This window comes from Labrus bergylta, chromosome 20, assembly GCF_963930695.1.
Source record: "Labrus bergylta chromosome 20, fLabBer1.1, whole genome shotgun sequence".
NCBI lineage: Eukaryota > Metazoa > Chordata > Actinopteri > Labriformes > Labridae > Labrus > Labrus bergylta.
The window spans coordinates 10162400-10183549 of NC_089214.1; the positions used below are offsets into that span (position 1 = coordinate 10162400).

At 40.5% G+C, this 21150-nt stretch overlaps 1 protein-coding gene across 1 annotated transcript in view; it reads right to left on the reverse strand.

Moving 5' to 3' along the window:
- Positions 1 to 475: 475 nt before the first annotated feature.
- The window catches only part of LOC109992920 (activin receptor type-2B), a 36803-nt gene continuing 16128 nt past the window's right edge, over positions 476 to 21150 (reverse strand). The window contains exons 2-11 of the mRNA XM_065948734.1: positions 15059 to 15266; positions 11768 to 11874; positions 11477 to 11622; positions 10863 to 11006; positions 10590 to 10733; positions 9852 to 10000; positions 9547 to 9661; positions 9319 to 9457; positions 8669 to 8799; positions 476 to 8130 (exon numbers count right to left, since the gene is read on the reverse strand). Of these exons, the coding sequence (XP_065804806.1) occupies positions 7909 to 8130; positions 8669 to 8799; positions 9319 to 9457; positions 9547 to 9661; positions 9852 to 10000; positions 10590 to 10733; positions 10863 to 11006; positions 11477 to 11622; positions 11768 to 11874; positions 15059 to 15266 (1505 nt within the window). The 3' untranslated portion in view covers positions 476 to 7908. The remainder of the gene's footprint in view (positions 8131 to 8668; positions 8800 to 9318; positions 9458 to 9546; positions 9662 to 9851; positions 10001 to 10589; positions 10734 to 10862; positions 11007 to 11476; positions 11623 to 11767; positions 11875 to 15058; positions 15267 to 21150) is intronic.

Genomic DNA, 21150 nt, shown 5'->3' on the forward strand with positions numbered 1-21150 from the left:
AAAGATACTAGGCTACATAAGAAACTATTAAAAATCAAATGATATCCTTGCCTGTTTTTGATTTAAAAAGGGACCGTGTTAACTGGTAACTTTCAGCCACACCCATGTTTGTTGTAAACTGGCCTATATAAACTATAGACTGTAAACAAACTGGATCTTGGTTTTATTATGGAGCAAAATAAATTGTTATACTCAGTTTATATCCATCTAAATTTAAAGCAGTCTGATCTAATGCCCATCATCATCTTTGTTCAGTGATTTTGTCAAACATTACACAAAGAACACAAAACATTTAGGTGATGTTGTAACATGCCACGTGGCAGCTTCTGATCTTATTGGCGCTGCTTAAGTGTGTATAGTTTACCATCGAACAATTGTAACTTTCAGTTTGTTTTCTTACATAAAAACTCAAAATAAGGCTCTTAAATTAATAATCTGTAAAGACAGAAATGAAAACAACAGAGGTCTGTGCAAACTGATTTGACAGTATTTATTGTTTATTTCCATATACAAAAAGATACAATTGTAATAACCCTTCTTTTTCTACAGTGAGTTTATTTATTTTCTCAGTAACCGATCTGCTGTGTGTGTGTGTGTGTGTGTGTGTGTGTGTGTGTGTGTGTGTGTGTGTGTGTGTGTGTACTGGAACTACATTCATTCAGACAGTAATGATCCTGGCACTGGGTGGAGAGAGGAAGATAGAAATAAGAGTAAACTACAGCACAAACACACACACACACACACACACACACACACACACACACACACACACACACAGCAGTTTTCTCTACAAACCACCACATTAAAAAAAAACTTACTGGTGTGCAGGTATTTGATCTGGACAGTAAATTAAACGTCTATGTTACAGTGATCATTGCTTCTTTTTTTTTTTTAAATGAAAATAAAAAAATAACCCACTGGAACTTTTGAACAGCATCACGACAGGATGGACAGCACCTGGGGCGGGGGCGGGGTTTATTTACTTATGTCCTCCACCTGCTGAACGTACATACAGTATATTTATATATTTCAAAGACGTCATGAAAAACAGCTTCGCCCACATGTATTCAGTTTCAAAGACAATGTCGGTTTAGTTTTTTTTTTTTACAGCCATGAAACCAGCTCTCACACATTCTTCTTCTTCTGTTTTTTTTTATAGCATATTTGTTGAATCAGTAGTCTCTGGGTTCTACAACAGTAAAACATAGGGTACAAGATTTACATTTCACATCATCTTCATCATCATCTTCGTCACCATACTGGTGGAGAAGGATGGAGATCTGTCAAGATGGCCGCCTCAAGTGAACATGACCAAAACAGTGTTTAAGGACGGTCCCCTAGTTCATGTATTTATTATGTTCCAAAAAGAAAACCGGTTTCTTTCTTTATATTTATCGTCTGCTTTTATCCGACTTAATTCGGGTGCTACTGGAAAATAAATATATTTATTAAGGACTTAAGCAAATCCACAAATCAACTTAAAAATCATCCAAATTTGATGCAGATATGAAGAAAATAATATTTGGATTATATTTAGAAAAAAATGTCTTCATTTAAAGCTTTAAGGTTATATCTGGGAAGTCTTCAGAACAATGCGAACTAGGGTTGTTAAACATCTTACAGTTTTGGATAGCTCTTTTTAAAAAATCTCTTTTATTACAATGATCGATAGTATTGAAACGTACTGAAGCATTAAAAAGCTGCAGATTTTCAGTCATAATTTAAACCAAAAGGTGCAGTAAGATGAGGGGGAGGGGGGGCAGACAAAGTCCTGCACATTGTCTAAATTGCATAAAAACATTTATCTGGCAACGTTTAAAAACGAGAAAGGTGGTTAATGTTTTTGTGCTATTTAGACAGTGTTAAGGTGTTTGCCAATACATGGATCATTAAAACAAGAAATGACCAAATATCGGGTGTTTAGGACTTCTATTTTTGTTGCCATGGTATCAATAACATTTGGTTTTTATTAGTATCGTATTGAAATTGACAAGTCTCGGGACAACCCTCGAAAGAAAAGGAGTGAATTTTAATAATCCTGCTCGTATTCATGGATTTTAAATTCTGATTTACATTTTAACAAGTTATAGGGCCAAGACATTGCCAAGGATTGTTGTGCAATGAAGACAGTGTGAAGGAGTTTGCCTGTAATTTTAGTTAATCAAAGACAATAAATTGTCCGATACTGGTTGACTTGGACTTTTGTTATTGCCGTGGTAACAAACAGGTTCGATATCGATGGATTTTCAAAAGAATCGTTTCAAAGTTTAAAATTCTGGTGTCGTAACCAATTTCCTCCTCAGCAGATTTTGTAATTGAGGGTTATGCCGGTAAGAAAATGTTTTATTTCACAGTTCTTCTTTTCTTAAGTGAATTTTTAATCGTCAATACTGCTGAACACCTGGGACAGGATGTTTCATCAAAACATGAGGCGGCCATCTTTACACACCTGTTTGTTCAGAGGATAAGAGTCATGGGACTCCTGCAGTATCGGGGAGAAACAGCAGCAATTTGTTCAAAATGGCTCCTTGACAACATGCCTGGGAAACCCCTTTCATAAACTTTGTTCAGACTGCAGCAGAATTCCTTTTCTTGGTAGGTTACATCAGGACTTTCTAAAGACCAGGAAGGAATTAAAACACGGAGTTCTTTTTTCCACATTCGTCACCAGAGCTTCTTACGACGCTCCAACAACAACCCATCAGAATATAAACTAACTGGTGATGTCTGGACAAGTTTAAGATCTGATCACTCACTTATAACAGCAGTCTGAAAAAAAGTGTTGTTCAGAAGAAATAGAAAGCTCTACAGCTTCAGCCAAGAGAAATGTTCCCAGAGTAAGAGTGTCAGATGTCAGTTCTTATATGTATTTGTATCTTTTTCACACATTTCTGTTTGACTGTACCACAGTCTGTCACACTGTCCCTCTGTCAATGACTAAAACAACAAAGATTCCTCGACGTTCTGAACAAATCAACAACAATTTACTTCTTGAGTTCTTCTAACAGGCACTTGATTGGCCACAGAAAAGGAAGCGTCGCCTTCAAATATGAGCTTTTCAATGGTGACTTTCAGTTTAAAATACTGTGAAGGCAGAAACAGGGAAATGCCGTCCTCTATTGTAACTTCATCATCGAAATGTTACGACTTTCTCTTCGTAAAGTTACAGATTTATTTTCATAATCTTACGACTTTAATCTGGTAATATAACAATTCCCTCCTTCTTATGTTACGATTTTTTTCTCATAATGTTATGACTTGTGATATAACAACTTAATTTTCATTATGTTTTCAAGATTATCGTCTTGTTAATTTTACGACTTAATCCTTACGTTTTTTTCTTTAATGTGGCCCTCAAACTCTGTCGGATATCGCCATAGTTACTAAGGTCGCATGAACTCCTAAGAGGCTTTGCTATTCATGTGTGATATATTCGCCAGCTCAAAGCTCTAAGAGCTAGCTCTGAGTATTAAATGTGTATTAGCGTAAGTCAAAAATGACTTGTTTTATTTGAAGCATTGATTATTTATTGAAATGAATTGAATGTCGTGTATTTTTCAATTTAATTACTTTGTGAGGGGGAAATATCTGCTGTTTGGCACTTGGGTTAGTTAAAAACAAGAACTTTAGCATCGTTAGCATTCTCCTCATTGGTCCCCCTTTGTTTGTTTGGGCTTAATACTAGACTGGCTTCCCTGTGGGATGCTAACAATGCTAACAGTATTTCTGATCTCTAAATGCTGGATGCAGAAGCGTTTCCCCCGACAGTTGAATGTTTTTAGATTTTGGTTTCGATGTGAAAATGAGCATGTGTTTCTCATCCCCAAACCTGAATGATAATATTGCCCGAGTTTTCCCACCGTCACTGACTACTGACGCATTCCTAGCACATCGTTTCTGCCCGTGTGGCTTAAATGAGGTAATATGTTCCTGGAAACACCTGGAAACACCTGGATCTGAGTGGGTCTGCATCCTGACAAAAAAAACAGCAGGTCAGCATCATCTGAGAAGAGTATTTGTCACATAGAGATCACATCTGGTTATGGGTACAAAATACATTTAGAATACTGCTTTAGTTATTTCATCAAAATCAGATATTCTAAACGTGTTTTGATCCAAAGACACTCAGGTGTGATTTTAGAAATATCAGAGGTTTTTACATTCAAAGGAAGGATAGAGAGGAAGTAAAGAAGGAAGCTCCAGAGATGAAGTCAAATAAAGGCACAACGAAGACCACATTGGAAAACTTCAATGATTCAGACAGATGTGGAGGTAAAAGGAAGATAATCAGTCAAATCAAAGTGCAACAAGGCAGAGAAGTAAGTTAGAATGAAGGAACCATTTAATGGGACTGGAAGACGAGAGAGAAAAGGAGAAAAAAGTGGATGAAATGGAAGGTTAAGGCGGTAAAAGGCAGCGAGGCGCAAAGAGCCGAGGAGGAGAAGAGGAAGCAAAGGAAAGGAGAAGGAAAGTTAACCCTATAACAAAAAAATTATCATATCTGATAAGACAACTTCTGAGACTTCTGAATCTTTTGTGAGATGGTTTTTTTCTCCTGAAAATCCCAATGAATACAACCTGATACATGCAGTGCATAAAGTATCCACCAGGGCACTGAAAGCTGTCCAATAGGACGTTTCTACATCAAAAATAATGAAAGTCAATCGGTGACACAAATGTGATTCCTCAAGGATATTTTTGCCAATTTTGAAAAAGATAAAGAAAGACTGTTAATTAAACTTCAACAGGGACATCTTTAGATAAATACTGAAATGAAGATGTATCCAACAATAACAATCAATAAAGGCCAGAAGTCTCAGAGGGGGAATAAAAGTTTGAACTTCCAATGGTTCATTCAAAATGTAATGTGTATGTTTTAAATTTTTCTGAAAAATAGTTTTCAGTCTCTCTCTTTAGAAAGTTTTACAACAACTCCAGATCTTAGATTAGAATTCTCTGATGATTATTTGATGGTTTAGCCTTACAGGGTTAAGAGGTTAGGAAAGGAGATGAGATGAGGGGATGGAAGTAGTCCAGCTCAGTCCAGGTGCTTTAATGAAATCGGCAGTTCAGTTCAGTCTAAAAACAAAAACACACTCTAATAACTATTTACAACACGGAGGTTTCGAGTCTCGCTGTTACCTGGTAGCATTAATCTTCAATCAGTTTGTAGATTTTATGAAAAAAACCAAAAAAAAAACCCTCTTCAATCAAAGAGTGAAATAAAAACAAAGAATAAAAAATATCATGACTACAAGTCGTCAAAGAAACTAAAAACACGTAGAAAAGTCTTCTGAGGTATTTCTGGTGTATTGAGGTGATCTGTGGTTTATGAGCAGTATTGTTTCAACTTGTTTTTTTGTTTGTATTTTTTCTTTCAGCTTTTCTGTCTTTTTTTTTTTCTGCACTATTCGTTCCCGAAGCCGAAACGCACGACGCTCCTCGAATGCCTCGTCTAGCTTCACTGACTTCGTACAAAGACAGAGTGTTGCATGTGTTCAATGCACCGGAAGTCAAATGAACTTAAAATAAAGGAATATACAGAAATCTTTGACTGTGAATCATCATCATCATCATCATCATCATCATCATCATCAGCAGCATCATCATCATCGACATTCACTGTTAACACGTATGGCATCACAGAAGGAACTAAAACACAACAAACAAACAAAAAGAACCGTAAAAAGAACACACTGCTCCTTGTTTATGTTTCAGCTTCTTTTTGTTGGGAACAACGTGTTGTTGTTTTTTTAAGGATGACATGAGTTTCTGAACTGGACTCACTGTTTCCGAGGCAACAGACAGACGCCCCGGATTTGGTCCCAGTTGAAGGAAAGACAAAAGAGAGTGACAATGAGAGGAGAGGAGGTCAGTGAGTAGAGGGCCGAAGACTTTGAATGACTTTTTAAACATTTGTGGATTTTTAATAAACCACAAAGGAAGAGTGGATTTACTTGTGGACTATTTTTCAGTGGCGGATAAATCTATATTTAGAATAATTTTGGAAAATAATTTAACTTTTAAAAATAATCTTTTTTTTTTACTTTTTGATGACACGTGTTTTAAAACAATGCAATTACTTTTATTTTATATTCAACAGTATAAAAAGGTTTTATAAAACATCTATTTCATAAGACAGGTGAAATTCATCTATCATATCAATCATTGAAAGAGAACTCACAACTGCACATACAGAAATTATGCCAATGTATATGTGCAAGCCAATTTCTGTTAGAGGACAAAAAAAAGGGAGCACTTTGTGCAGAATTCAGTTTATACGTTTTTGCCAGATTGTTGCAGTACTGCAGCTCAACCAGAAGGGGGCGATATTAGAGTTGAAGTTCAGAGTCACAGGTCTGTCACTTACCTCCTCTTTAGAAAACAAACAACCAGACTGAAAACTTGAACATTTAGCACAAACAGTATAACATTAAAATTGAAAAAAGAAAAAGTGTCACATCTTGTGACTTATGTGTTCACATTGTACCACTCACTAACATACACACACACTCTCTATCTCTCACTCTCTCACACACTCTGTCACTCACACACATTTGCACATTCACTCTCACATTGACCTGAAAGCATAAACCACTGTATGCATCGAGGTCATGCACCTTGTCAGGGTAACATTTGTTCCCCTTGTTTGGGCACCTTAACATATTCAGGATAGCCAATAGGTTAGACCCCTCAGGGAAGCCCCTCCCATCGGCTATTGGCCCTGCCCCTTGCCTAGACTGTGTGGAAACCTGCTGCTGATGTCGGGTCACAATCCCCCTGTAGACCTGGTTACCTGAGAAGTTTTATTCCCGAGCCAACCAAAATGCTGTGGTTGAACGCAGTCAGCCAATCAAATCTCTGCATGCAAGATGTTCACTTCCTGGTTTCCTGAAAAACCGTCGGACCTCTCTTGATCTTCAACCTCAAGTCTTTACAGTAGAACACCAAAAATAGAGATAAACCTTCATACAATCACAACCAGTCCTTGTATGTTTTATTGTTCCCGTCCTTCCTTCTGACCTCACTTCCTGTTTCCTGTCTGTTTGGATGCAACCCGTTGGATCCGAAGGTTAGTCATGTGTGAAATGTATCATGTGGTCTCAGGAGGATAATCGGAAAGAAAAACAGTCCAAGAGAAGGTAGAAAAAAAAAAACAGATATCTGAAGGTTCGCTGTTGGTGTTTTTGTAACAGTCATTGCGTTCCTACACGGGTTTTGCAGCATCGTAGTAAAAAAAAAACAAAAAAAACATCCCATCCGTGGGCGGATTGAGGTGGTTGCTTGCTGACATGGTTGCAAAGTTGCCAGGTAGGTAGAAAAGTCCAGATTTGAAGGAATAGAAGAAGACAGCAGATGTAAGAATGCACGATAAAAATGGTTTAAAAAATTGGCGAAAGTAATGAAAGTCATCGCTGAGGTACCTGGAGATAAAAGAGCATTCACTGAGTCGGGACCTGAATGCGTTTCAGTGTTGGGTTTCCTGTGAATGTGTGTGTGTGTGTGTGTGTGTGCATGTTTGCTTGGTGTTCTCATTAAAAACACACACATACTTGGTTAAAAAAAGACACGAATGACTCGAGGAAACTCGAAGAAAATGAAGACGTGTGCTGGTAATATTTGTCCAAAAGGACGAAGAGAGAGACAATCCAAAAATGAGAACGTAACAAGTCCAAAAACACAAGTCCAGAGAGGTCGAAAAGCAGCTGCTTTCACGCCATTTTCCGCTTTAAGTTTGTAAAATCCACTGAGAAAAGATGAAGTGTGTGTGCAGTCTGTGAGTGTATGTGTGTGTTTCTGAGATAATTCGGTCGTTTTCACGGGAGGATGAACCGAACTTGAGCAGAATCTCTTGGAACGTCAGGCCTGCAAAAAAAGTGTTTCTTTTTTTTCTTTTTAACGTGATCTTCATATACTTGACTCTTTGGGCGGTAGGTCCACGTTGGTTACCATGGGAACAGGAGCCAGAGTGGAAACCAGCAGGGCGTTGTGGTCCGAGGTAGGCGGGGCGATATTGGTGGTGAGGCGGCGAGCCTGGGAGATCCTCTCCTCAACGCAACCAGCCGACAGTCGAGCCTCAGCGTCGTGATCCCAGCACTCCTCCGCCGTCTCACAGATCTGAGCCAGACCCTGCAGTGAAAAAACCAGGAAACATGTCTCAGTGAAGTCATCCATTGGTTTCTGAAAAAGGCATTCCACAACAATGGTGGTCGCCATATTGGAAATACTGACTCAAGCTCACTTCCGGCTAATCTAGAAACAAGCAATAAGGTGGAGCTAAGGTGGGCTAAATCAATCTTGGCTGCTGAAACACGCTCAAAAAGCCGACAGTTTAAAGTCAGTGATGGAACTTAGCTAAAGCCTCCTGACAAAAAGCTACAACACACCAGGTTGCATAAAAAGTTGCATAAAAATTCCACCTATACAGTTGTCACTAAGAGAGAAATGAGCTAAAGAGACCAAAACTGTTTTGTACCAGGCTGTAAACATGTTTCTTTCTGCTGTGAAGTTGGACATTTTAACATGGGACTCACTGCAGGAGTCAGCCTCCAGTGGAACACTTGTATTTGTCTTCATTATTCAAAACTGCAGGTTGCCGCTTAGAAATTTCCCAACAAAAGTACCTAATTACGGTGTGTGTGTATGTGTGTGTGTGTGGGATGCTCACGCTCTGTTTGAGCCACAAGTCTTTAAAGGCCGGTCTCATCTTCTTGTGGACAACTTCTTCCTGCAGGTCCTCCAGTGACGGATGCTGACCAACTTCCTCCTCAAACGGCAGCATGTATTCATCAACAGGACCTGTGACGCACAAACACACACGCACTGAGTTAACAAACCAATGCCCTTCTTTCTAATTCATTTAAAGGATTCATCATTAATCACAGAATACACTTGTTTTGTCTGGGTATAAGGCATTCACCTGTAGTCTTTCTAATGTCCAGCAGGGGACGACTGGACTGATTGTATGTAGCTGACTGATTGTATAGACGTCTATGATAAAATGTTTGTGCTTGCTAGATGGTTCATTCTCTCAGTAAACATTTTCCTTATGAATTCATGGTCTCAATCTATCTAGTTTTAAGTCATTCCAATACAGCTACTACTAAATGTTAGTTTAGTAAATTGGTAAGTACTGTTGCCTCACAGCGAGAAGGTTCCTGGTTCGAAAAAACTATGGTGGCGACCAAATGCCAAACTTAACTCTTTAAAACAGTCGACTACAAACCAGTTGGAGTTTTTAAAGTGTTTTGAACCAAAACAATTGTTAAGTGTAAGCTTTTTATTATGTACATATGTCTTGTGTTAGTGTGTGTGTACCATCAACAGCCTTGCAGCGGGACACCAGCTCCCACAGGACCAGACCCACAGCATACATGTCTATGCGGAGGAAGGCATCTCGCTGGAAGTTGATGGCTCCTTCTAATACCTCAGGAGCCATGTAACGCCTCGTCCCCACCTGCAAACACACACATACACACACGCAGAGTTATGATGGGATGTTCAATGATTAACACACACTGTTGTGCTTCAGTCAGAGCAGCTTACCTGTCCATGGGTCTCTCCAGGTGGCTCCCCCGGCTCAAAGCGAACGGCAAGACCAAAGTCTCCGATCACGGCTGTGAGGTCTGTACGCAGCATGATGTTTTTACTCTTAAAATCCCTAAAAGAGAAGCAAAGGGTTAAATATATGAAATGTACCAGTCTGACATCTTACATTTTTGCCTGATTCCCATGGCAGCCATTTTCCTCTGACATCACAATAAAGCTTATTGTCTAAGCAGCAGGTGCAGCTCTGGGACCTTAAATGTTTTGCCCATGACCAAATGGTGGACATTTTCTTTGTTGCAGACCTGTGAGCGATGGCCGGTTTAGGCCCCTCCCCCTTCTGTCGAGGGACGTCTTCGTGAAGGTAAGCCAGGCCGCACGCCATCGACTCGGCTATGTGACACAGCTCGGACCAGCTGACAATGTTTCCCTTCAGGAAGTCTGACAGAGAGCCCTGCAGACACAAACAAACATTGTTTTATTAGCTTTTTCTTCCTTCAAAACCAAAACAAACTAATAGAGCTGACACTGTCTGTTACAGAATCCTCAAAATCTTTTTTTCAATATGGATTTATTTATTTTAGACATTCAATGGCAGCAGATTAATAAACTAAACATCAGTAAACAATGCAAGCTCAAGGGTTAAATTCCCTCTACCTTGTGATCAATAAAGGAGTACCTCAGGGATCTATTCTGGGGCCGCTTGAACTGGACTTATTCCTTTGTTGCAGTGGTACAAAACCGGTTTAGATATTGTTTATTTTTTATCAGAATCATATTGAAGTTTGAAAATGCGGTATTATGACAACCCTTTTGTGATATCACCAAAAAATTTAAGAATTTAAAAAAATCAATCATTTTGGAGAGGACACAATATTGTATTAGTCTGATCTCTCAAAAATTAAAGTAATGCACACAAGCCTTTGACTCAATCCATCAAACTCTAGCTGATCTCTTAAATTGATGTGGACATCAACCACATTACTTGTTTCTATTGGTGCTGACTTCTCCCTCTCCCTCTCTTCCTCCTTCCTTAACCTCACCCTCTCGTGGAACTCTGTCATGAGCCAGAGTTCGGCCTCCAGGTGACTCCCTCGCTTCTCTGCACCGATGTACCTCAGGAGGTTCTCATGTCTCATCCCTGGTGTCATGAAAATGTCTCTCTCGTTCTGCCATGAGTCCTTATTCTGTCCACAGTGGGAGGGAGAGGAGGAGGTGAAGGAGAACAGGGAAGAGGAGGAGATGTGTAAAAGTTGGTTCGACACAAAAGAAATAGCACACAAAAGAGCATGTCAAGAAAAATCTGCCTTTCCAACCTGAATGGGGAAGATCTTCACGGCCACCTGTTCATTCATCATCTGGGCCTTCCAGACGCAGCCGAAGCGCCCCCTGGCTTTCACCTCAAGCAACTGCAGAGGTTTCAGACACAGCAGGGGGGAGGCTGGAGGAGGACCGGGATCCTGGAGGACAACAGAGAGGAGAAACGGGTTTGATGTAATCACAAATTCAAGAATATCAACAGAAGGATGACGAACATTAAAATAAAAACTATTTGATTTTGTAGCATGAAAATCTCAGATTTAGAAAGTCATCATTGGAATTTTATAATATTATTGTTTCTGTATTGAATTGTTTTTGGATGTGATGATGTTGTGAGTGGACGGAAAAAGATTCTGCTTTTGTACAACTTGATTCTCTGTGTTTGAGTGATGAGCTGACAGAAGTACAGCTGCAGTACCAGCAAACCACCACTAAAGGGGGCTATAACACCATCATCTTCAGTGATACAATGGCAGATACAATGAATATGTGGGTAACTTTTTCTTTTTTTACACCAACATTTAAGTCTTAGCCTTATATGTGTGTGTGTGTGTGTGTGTGTGTGTGTGTGTGTGTGTGTGTGTGTGTGTGTGTGTGTGTGTGTGTGTACCTCAGTGATGTCTACATGTCCATAGGGAGGTTTCCGGTGGCGGTACATCCATACAGCAGTGAGCAAAACAACTGACAGCATGGTAACAGGAAGCAGGCAGTACACCATCACACTTAGCACGCCAACGCTGGGCGGGGCTTTAATCACTGTAACACACACACACACACCAGAAAAAAGCACAAAACCAGACATTGTCATTTAAATGTAAAGACCCTCCATGACATGCACAAAGCTTCACTTAATAGTACAAAAGACGGGACTCTTCACTGTCCAATCATAATGCGGACTCACGTGGACCGGTGGCGTCCGGCAGGTGTGTGAACCTCTCGTTGCAAAAGTTTCCTTCACAGCAACAGAAGAAGACCTGAGGACTCTCCTCTGTGGCCACACACTCCTGCCTGAGAGACGGAGACACACACAGTCAACATCAGCTGAAAATATTCTAAGCACAACAGGTTAGTGTTCATAATCTGGGGACAACGAGCGCGTCAACTTAATGTTTCAAAAGTACAATAAATGTGTCCACTAAATGTTTTTTAAAAATAAAACCAATAACTGTCAAGATGTTTCACTCTGAACAGTCCAGTGAATTACAACAGAGTACTGAATGATTGTAACTTGTACAGTAAAAGCAAACTTCTCATGAACATGTTTACAAGATCATCTTTTTAAAATGTCATCAACGATCATCTTTTTAAAACGATCATTTAAAGTAATTTAAAGTGTAAATTACAACACTCAGGTATTCTTTCCCAGAATGGGTGTTATCTGTTCATGCAAATTAACTCTTCAATAAGTTAAAATAAGAAAGATCATTTCATAACTTATTTTGTCAACACAAGATCACATTTTTGTACAACCAAGATAATAATTTATGTTACAAGGCAACAAGAATAAAGCAGAATAAAACCGTGTGGGGAAAAACGATCGCACCCTGTGTGTATGAAACACTGTGCAACCAAATAAGATATTCATTTGTAGAGACATTATAATATTTTGTATGTATAAAAGAAGTGAATCACTAAATAAAACTAGTATGTTTATCCTTGCAGAGAGAAGACAGAGCGAGAGATTTGTGATTGGATTGTGTCAGACTGTTCATCATCACACACCAGAGGCTTCACATCAGCACAGAGACTCATTTATCTCAACAGCATGTGAAACTCCTTCAGTCTCTACACCTTCAGGCTGCTTTCAGCCCAGAAACATCCGCCCTCCCTCTGTCAGACCAAACTACACTTTTTATCTGTTTTAACCTCCATCCTGAATTTCAGCTCCTGTGTTCATTCCTCCTTTCTCTCTTTGCAGGTTTGTCCCTGCACCTTTACTCATCCTTGTCTCTTACTTCCATCCTCCTCTCCTCCTTCCCATCCACATCTCATCCTTCCCATCATCCACTCCTCCGACCAATCCTCCTCTCCTACTTCCCTAACCTCTCCTCCTTCCCATCCTCATCTCCTCCTTCCCATCATCCTCTCCTCCTTCCCATCCTCATCTCCTCCTTCCCATCATCCTCTCCTCCTTTCCATCCTCCTCTCCTACTTCCCATCATCTTCTCCTTCCCATCCTCCTCTCCTCCTTCCTATCCTCCTCTCCTCCTGTCCATCCTCCTCTCCTCCTTCCTCTCCTCCTCCCCTCCTCTCAGATCGTCCAGGAACAGAACAAAGTGAGTGCACACTAATCTCGGCAACTACAGAGCAAAGCCTTCTGGGATACCAAGGCCTCCCCTCCCCTCATATGAACCCAAACTGATGGAAAAGGTCTGTGTGAGAAAGATGTGAGGCCAGAATGATGTTCCCTGCTGAAATACAACTACTGCTACTACTACCAAAACTACTACTGTTATTAGAAAAGCTCCGACAAATATGAATGAATATGAAATAGATGTTTTAAGTTTTGTAACAGAGTTCTGTACAGATGTTTTATAATGAAGCCCTAGCGTAACGGTGCCAACGTATTTGTGCTATTTCGACAGCGTCCAGCAGTTTGCCTGCAATTTTTGATGGACTCATTCTTCTCTTCAGGAACCAGTTGTTGTTTTTTTTTACAGCTTCAGAACTTTTCGATGGTTTTGATCACTAAAATAACAGAGATTGGATCTTTTGCGGTATGTGGTATTGAAAAGTCATATGTGTATGGAGGTGTGTTGTAGTAATATCATAGGGTTAGCTGAGGCTGTGGTGGAGGGGCCCGATGTGACATCTGTTCAAGGGGCCCAGAAATCCTGGAGACGCCCCTGCCTTACACTGCACAACTTCAACTACCAGAGCTACTTCATCTCACTACTCGAGTCACATTTGTTACTAGCTGTTTCAGATTCACTCAAACTACCACTCGACGTTATCAACAGGACATGTCCCCGTGACTGTACTGGTGACTGTAGTTCTTCTTTGTTCTCCTGTACTCTGACAGAATGAAGTTTTCTCTGTAGACGGCTGCAGAGATCTGTTACGCTGAGCGATGCTCCACTCTGTCAGTCACCGGTGTAGTCTAAATAGCCGAGGGAGCCAAACAGCAGACCTGTCAATCAAACAGTGTCTGGGGAATGCTGAGTATTACCACAGTAGTCTGGCAGCAGTTGTACTTGACCCAAATAGAATTTTTTTTTTTTAAGGCCTCGGGGAAAATGTGAAACTTGCTGCAGATCAGTCGCGTCCGGGGAAAAGCTGTGAGCATAAAAGTGTTATAAAAGAGACGTTTTATTATTTTTTCCTCCCTTCTCTTTTCTGCTCTGCCTCAGTATGATCTTTAAAGTGTGATTATGGAGGAGAACAGAAGCTGTTGCATCATGTAAAGAGCCACTCTTCTCTCTGCTGCAGGTCGCTTTCAAAGCTGCAGATCCATAAAGAAGAGCCGTTTCATAATCACAGAAAAATGTTCTGGACGAGAGCAAAAGGAGTCTGAATGCAAATGTGTTTCAGAAGAAACTAAAAACTGATGATGTTGGGATACCACAAGGAAAATAAACAGGTGAATTTACCCCGAAGAATTATAATCCTTTCAATGAGGCGATTTTTATCTTGTGATGAGGACTTTTTAAGTACATTTTGGTTGTTTTTACATCTTCTCCACACATTTATGTCGTTATGTTGAGATAACAAAAGTGGTTTTCCCATGATACAAGTTATCAAAATCACATGAAAACAACTGAAAATAACTTCTTATCGGAAGGAAAACCAGTGTGGTTATCTCGGAATAACAACTGAAAAGCCTGGTAAGCACTGAAAAACCGACTAAATGAAATAATGGATTCATGTCGTCATTGAGTTTTTCATTTTTGGAATCAAAAGTTTAACGTCAGTAAAGTCTGCGTTTACCTAAATAAGTAACACATGGACAGTGTTTAGACAGCACCTGTCAGTCAAACTGGGGAGAAAGGGAGGGAGCTGGGGATGCAGTGGATGATGGGAAATGTATGCCTACTGCTGTAAACAGGATGTTTAAATAATGTGCTTCCATTTTTGGTGCTGAGGTGTTGAAACAGGTATCAATATCTTTGGATTTTTACTAGTTGTCTCCTGGTATCGTGACCTAGTGTGTGTGTGTGTGTGTGTGTGTGTGTGTGTGTGTGTGTGTGTGTACCGGTCGTAGCAGTTGAAGTCGTCCAGCCAGCATCCTTTCTTAACCAGCTCAATGGAGCCCGAGTTGTTTCTCCAGGAGGCGTAGCAGTGCGAGCGTTTATCCTTTTCTCCCTCGCAGTGCTCCACGCCGCTCTGGTTGGTCTTCTCGATCTCGTAGTTGACGTTGTAGTAAAGACACTCGGCAGTGTCGACCTCGCCATCGCTGAGTCCTGCAAACACACGGACACAGAAGACAAGTCAGTGTAAAGGGACCTCACAGCAGAGGAGTTATGTTATCTGTGATGCTAACCAATTAACATACAGTTGATCTGATAGCATTTTTTCCTGTAAGACTCTCTCTCTCTCACACACACACACACACACAAAGAGAGGGGGCAAGCGAGAAACAGAGAGAGAGAGAGAGAGAGAGAGGGGAAAGGAGCAGGAGGAATTTTTTAGGCAACTTGAGCCTTTAGACACACACACCTCTACACAGAAACACACACACAGATCGTCCTTCATCAAAGAGCTTCGTGTTCAGGAAGTTATGGGCGCCAGATGTGACTTTTGACTTCTGAGGTCGCTGAAAATGAGGTCACCACCAAAGAAGCAAAGCAGCAACACATACACATACACACACACACACACACACACACACTGACTTTAGTTACTTAAAAAAGAATATTAACATAAATAACGAAGCTCATCCTGAAGTGCAAACAAAACTGCACTTTTTCCAGTGTCCACTAGAGGCTGTCTCCTGCAGTGAGTCAGTCCCCATAGAGCCCCATGTTAAAATTCCAACTTTACAGCAGAAATTAAAATGTTTACAGCCTGGTACAAAAACAGTTTTGCTCTCTATAGCTCATTTCTCTCTTTATGACAACTGTATGGGCTGAATTTTTATACAACTGACCTGTTTACATTATATTATAATATATCATATATCATCAGGAGAATGGTCTCTTTGAATGACATATGGGAGCTTCAAGCAGTCTGCTAGGTAGTGCCTTGTTGTCTCTGTCTGTATAAACTGTTTCACCTGTTCCATAAATAGTATTTATTAAGTCTAATGTGGATGACGTCTCTGGCAAAGCTCAGTCTGTAACGTCACACAGAGATGATTTTCTGTTTGTTCGTTATCTTCTGTTTATGAAGAGGCTCTTAGATTTGAGATCTCAGTAACTCTAACAAACAAACACTAGACCTCTTGCAGATTTACACTGGGAAATATGGAGGACTATATAAAGAGTTTGTCATTTCCACATCCGCAATCTACAGTTCTCAGATGGGGGTTTGTACTCAGATACTCAAAGGTCTACAGATTATTTTTGCCCAAAGTTAAAGTTGTCATGATGCAAGAAATTCAAACTTCAGAATGGTTTTTAAACCATTTGATATCTATACCTGTTTGATACCACGGCAACAAAAAACAGCAGTCCTAGACACCCAGTATTGGGAACATATATTCATTATAGAATGAAAGCAAACTCCTTCACACTGTCTTAATGGTAGAGATTCGACCACTGAAACAACCACTCCTCACGATGGGAAAGACAGACCATCACTTACTAAGACTTTTTAATTAGTTTTATCTCTGAACATACATGTCCAATTTAAAAAAGGGCAAAGTAAGTACGATTGTGCTCCAGGCCGCCACTGACTCTCATTATAAGTTGCACATGCTCACTTGTTCCTCTTCATTAAAGAGATAGGAGCCTCGATTGGCAAAGGAAAAATGCGTCCTTAAAAGCATTTCACGCCACCACCCAAAGGGAAGCAGCAAAGGGGGACGTCCCAGGAAGACATACAGTTAAGAGCGACTCATGCAATGTCACAGGATCTGAGCATTGACTGCAGCAGGACCAGAATAGCATGAGTCAGCATTTTTTATTTTAAAGTTTATAAATAAAATGGAAATAGAACGTTTCCTAAGCTAAATTTATTGCAATGCTGATTCTGTTAGCCACTTGCATTTTCCAGGTTGGTGTTCGCATCAAGCTAACAAAGTAAGATATACATCCTGGTACATCAGTGAGAAATTAATCAAAATGGGCACGAATATCCTGTAGTCTGAGCCAGGCTTTTCAGATATTGTATTGTTTTATGTCATGTGGCATCAAACTAGGGACAAGAGTTGGAAATTAGCAATAGCTATGTACTCTTTATGCAGCCCATCAGCTTCATGCTCTGTATTGAAACAATGTTAAATTGCGTTGTCCCTTTTAAATAAATAAATTCAAATTCAAAAAAGAATTGAAGCGGAAAATGACCTTGGCATAAACAGGATATCTTCCTGAGCCTAAACAAACTCTGAACATTTGTTTAGTTTAATAAACTTGTGCTGGTTTGGGTATGAAAATAATAAATTGCAGTTAATCTTGGTTTCTCATGGGACACAGCGCCCTCTGCAGGGTAGAAGAGAAACAGCTTCATCCAGTAAAACCACACCATCAGGCTGAAATATGGTGTTCTGAAGAAGTCCCAAACAGAAAGGTTATTGTTTTATAATCCCATACTGTGTGATGACTTTATCATTTAAATCTCAATGCTCATCACCCTCAGTGTTTTCTTCCTCCGATAAGCGATAGAATCTGACCGTGTGTTCACCAGCCTCATTTCATGCTGTCTGTGATGTTAATCAACTTGTTTCAGAAATGACAAATAGAAGATAATAAAATCAGAGGATTAAGAAAATGTGTCCTGAATGCTTATTTATCAAATAAAAGAAATGAAGACAAAAAGGCTCAACTTCGAATAAGAATATTTTAACAACTCGTGATGAACTATGAGTTTACAAAGTCAGAGATAAAGTCAAACTTATTTTTAAGTGATATATAAATCATGTGAAGTATTTTTATGAAGGTATTCAATCACAGCAGCAGAATAAAAAGAGGAGGACGATGTGGAAGTTTTTCTAAAGTTGGATGGAGACGAGTGGAGACAGAGAGAGAGCAAAATCAGAGCGAGCAGCGTTATTTGGCAGCGATCACCGTGACAGATGTTACAGCCAATCTGTGCATTAATTGTTGCTAGGCAACCGGAAATGTGGGAGTACTCACTGACCCTCCCATCACCACCCACCCTCTACACACACACACACACACACACACACACACACACACACACACACACACACACACACACACACACACACACACACACACACACACACACACACACACACACACACACACACACACACACACACACACACACACACACACACACACACACACACACACACACACACACACACACACACACACACACACACACACACACACACACTGCAGCTGTGATGGTTGCAGTCACAGCTGCAGTTAAACTTCAGGTCAGTGATGTCACAGCTCTGATACGACATTAGATAGGGGAGGAATGAGTCCATGAACAATTCAAGTACAGACACGTTGCAGATGTTTTTGTGAAATTTAGACGGTGTTGCAGGAGTTTGCGATTTTTGATCAATACAAACAATAAATTAGCCAACATTAGTGTCTCGGACTTTCTGATTTTTACTAGAATCCTATCAAAGTTTAAAACCGGTATCATGACGACCCTCGTAGTAACAGTACTGTAGCAGAGTACACAGAGGAGCTCAGCACCTCGTCTGAACCCTCATCAGTATTCTGGAGGTCAACTCTGGTCGCCATGGAGATGTGTGAGCTAATGGGCCAGGCAGCTGTCAGCGAGTGTGTTTGTGTGTGTGTGTGTGTGTGTGTGTGTGTGTGTCAGTTGACATTTAGTACAACTTCTTTTTCAATTAAAAAGTTGAGCAGCGAGTTACACAAAGTTCAACAAGAGACGAACGAGCCGAGGCCACTGCACACACACACACACACACACACACACACACACACACACACACACACACACACACACACACACACACACACACACACACACACACACACACACACACACACACACACACACACACACACACACACACACACACACACACACACACACACACACACACACACACACACACACACACACACACACACGAACTAGTTCCAACCTGATATAGTTCCATTTCTAACATCTGTGGAATTATTAACAGCAGCATAAATCTTCCAGGGTAAAAACCTTGGTGAGTATTGAGAACTTTAAATCAAAGTTGTACTTATCTGCCAGCCTGCTGAGCTGACGTCACATTACGTCATGTGCGACGCAGCGTGTTAATAAAGCTGTAAGAAAAGTATCCTGGCAGACTGCAGCAAGCGACCTGCAGCTAAGCTTTACTTAAAAAAAATAATGACGACACAAAGTGCAACATGAGCAGAAAAGACACTTCCTGCTTCATGCAAAGGAGGAAGCACATCCAATAACTATAGTATTGAACAAGTCGTTGAATTTGAGGGAACGCACCGCATAGTCGATGTGTTGGGGTCTCCAAGCTCCAAAAACTCCCCTCACAGCTAGCTGTAGCAGCTGTAGTAACTTCTCATACTCGGGTACAAATCACGGCTGAGCTCACGTTCACATTTATATTGATGTAAACAAGTCACGTCTGATTCAAATCTGTATTTTTCTCAGATGAGAATTTAGAGATAAAAAGAGCAGTATGTAACTCGGACACATAGGGTCTAAAATAGGTACTGCAGTCCAAATTCAAAACATTGTAGAGAGCTGTCTACCCCTGCTACATCCTCCGTATAGTCAATGTGCATGCAGGTTGCCACATTTCAGACATGGAAGCTTCAGTGTTTAGCCAGCTCTGCATCGGTCTTGAAATCTTTCTGCGTTCTGTTGTTATGACTTAATTCAGGAGATATCCTACATATTGATATTTCAAAGCTGTTTCTACCTCTCAGTCAATTTGAAATATGTCCAAACAGGACGTGTCTTTCGTTGATCGATCTTAGTGATAATAAAATTGATAGAGAAGTTGCAGAGCTTTGCAGAGCAGACCATCTTACAGCCTTCCAGCACAAACGTTTCTGTGCAGAGCTCAGATTTTGTCTCCGAGGTCTTAAACTATGACAGCTGCAGGTTTGTTATGAAAAGCAGTGAGTGAGAGAGAGTGTGAGAAAAGAGAGAGAGAGAGAGAGAGGATTCAGACACACACATCCTCCAGCTGCAACGACCCAGACACACAATCACATCACACACATTTACATGTCTGAACTGCATGCATGTGTGAAAGTGTGTGACCTATGACCTAATGGGTCTCCTAGATGATATGGAAACAGACGTGTGTGAAATGCAGATCTCTCAGAGTGTGTGTGAGCGACTTTATCATGCTAAATGACCACAGAACAATTATTAAGAGCCTTTGTGTGCTCCAGACACCAGGGTCAGGGGTCTCACACACACACACACACACACACACACACACACACGAGCATCTGGCCGCCCAAGTGTGTGTGTGTGTGTGTGTGTGTGTGTGTGTGTGTGCATATTTTACTGAGATCAGAGGGCAACATATGAGATGCAAAGCCATGGGAACTTTTCACAGACATATAGGCCCAAATCATTAATTGCCTTCATGATATGCACATGCAGGAAATCAAGGTCTATCACACACACAAACACACAAAAGCACATGCACAAAGACACAAACACACACACAATTAATGGTTATTATGATCAATTTTCAAGTGGAACATTTCAGAGCACAGATGCTGCTGGTCAACTTTTGCACTCTTTGGCATTTTTTCAATTTTGACCGAAGATTTAGCGTGAGCGAGTGAAGCTTTGGTGGTCTCACTTCACTTTTAGTTAATTGAATATTCACAGAAACAGCAGTTTAAATTTTTTTTTATCTATTTTATAAGCAAAACCAAATATCACAGATTTGACTGACAGGGGTAAAAGTACCCTGTGGGAAAATAGACTCCAGAAAACTTTAAGGCTGGCTACACACACACACACACACACACACACGAGACGATTATGGGATTGAAGGAGCCTCCCCTGATCTGTAATCATGAATACCAAACATGAATAATATTTATGAGTCCAAACTGGGCTGCCTCCGACAGAATGCCCGCAATAGCCAATGAGGGAAGCGTCACAACTCGCACTGTGACTGATAAGGCCGTGGCTGTTTCCGAATAGCCACAGTTCAGTAGGCAGTGCGTACTTTTCAGTAGGGAGTTTCAGTAT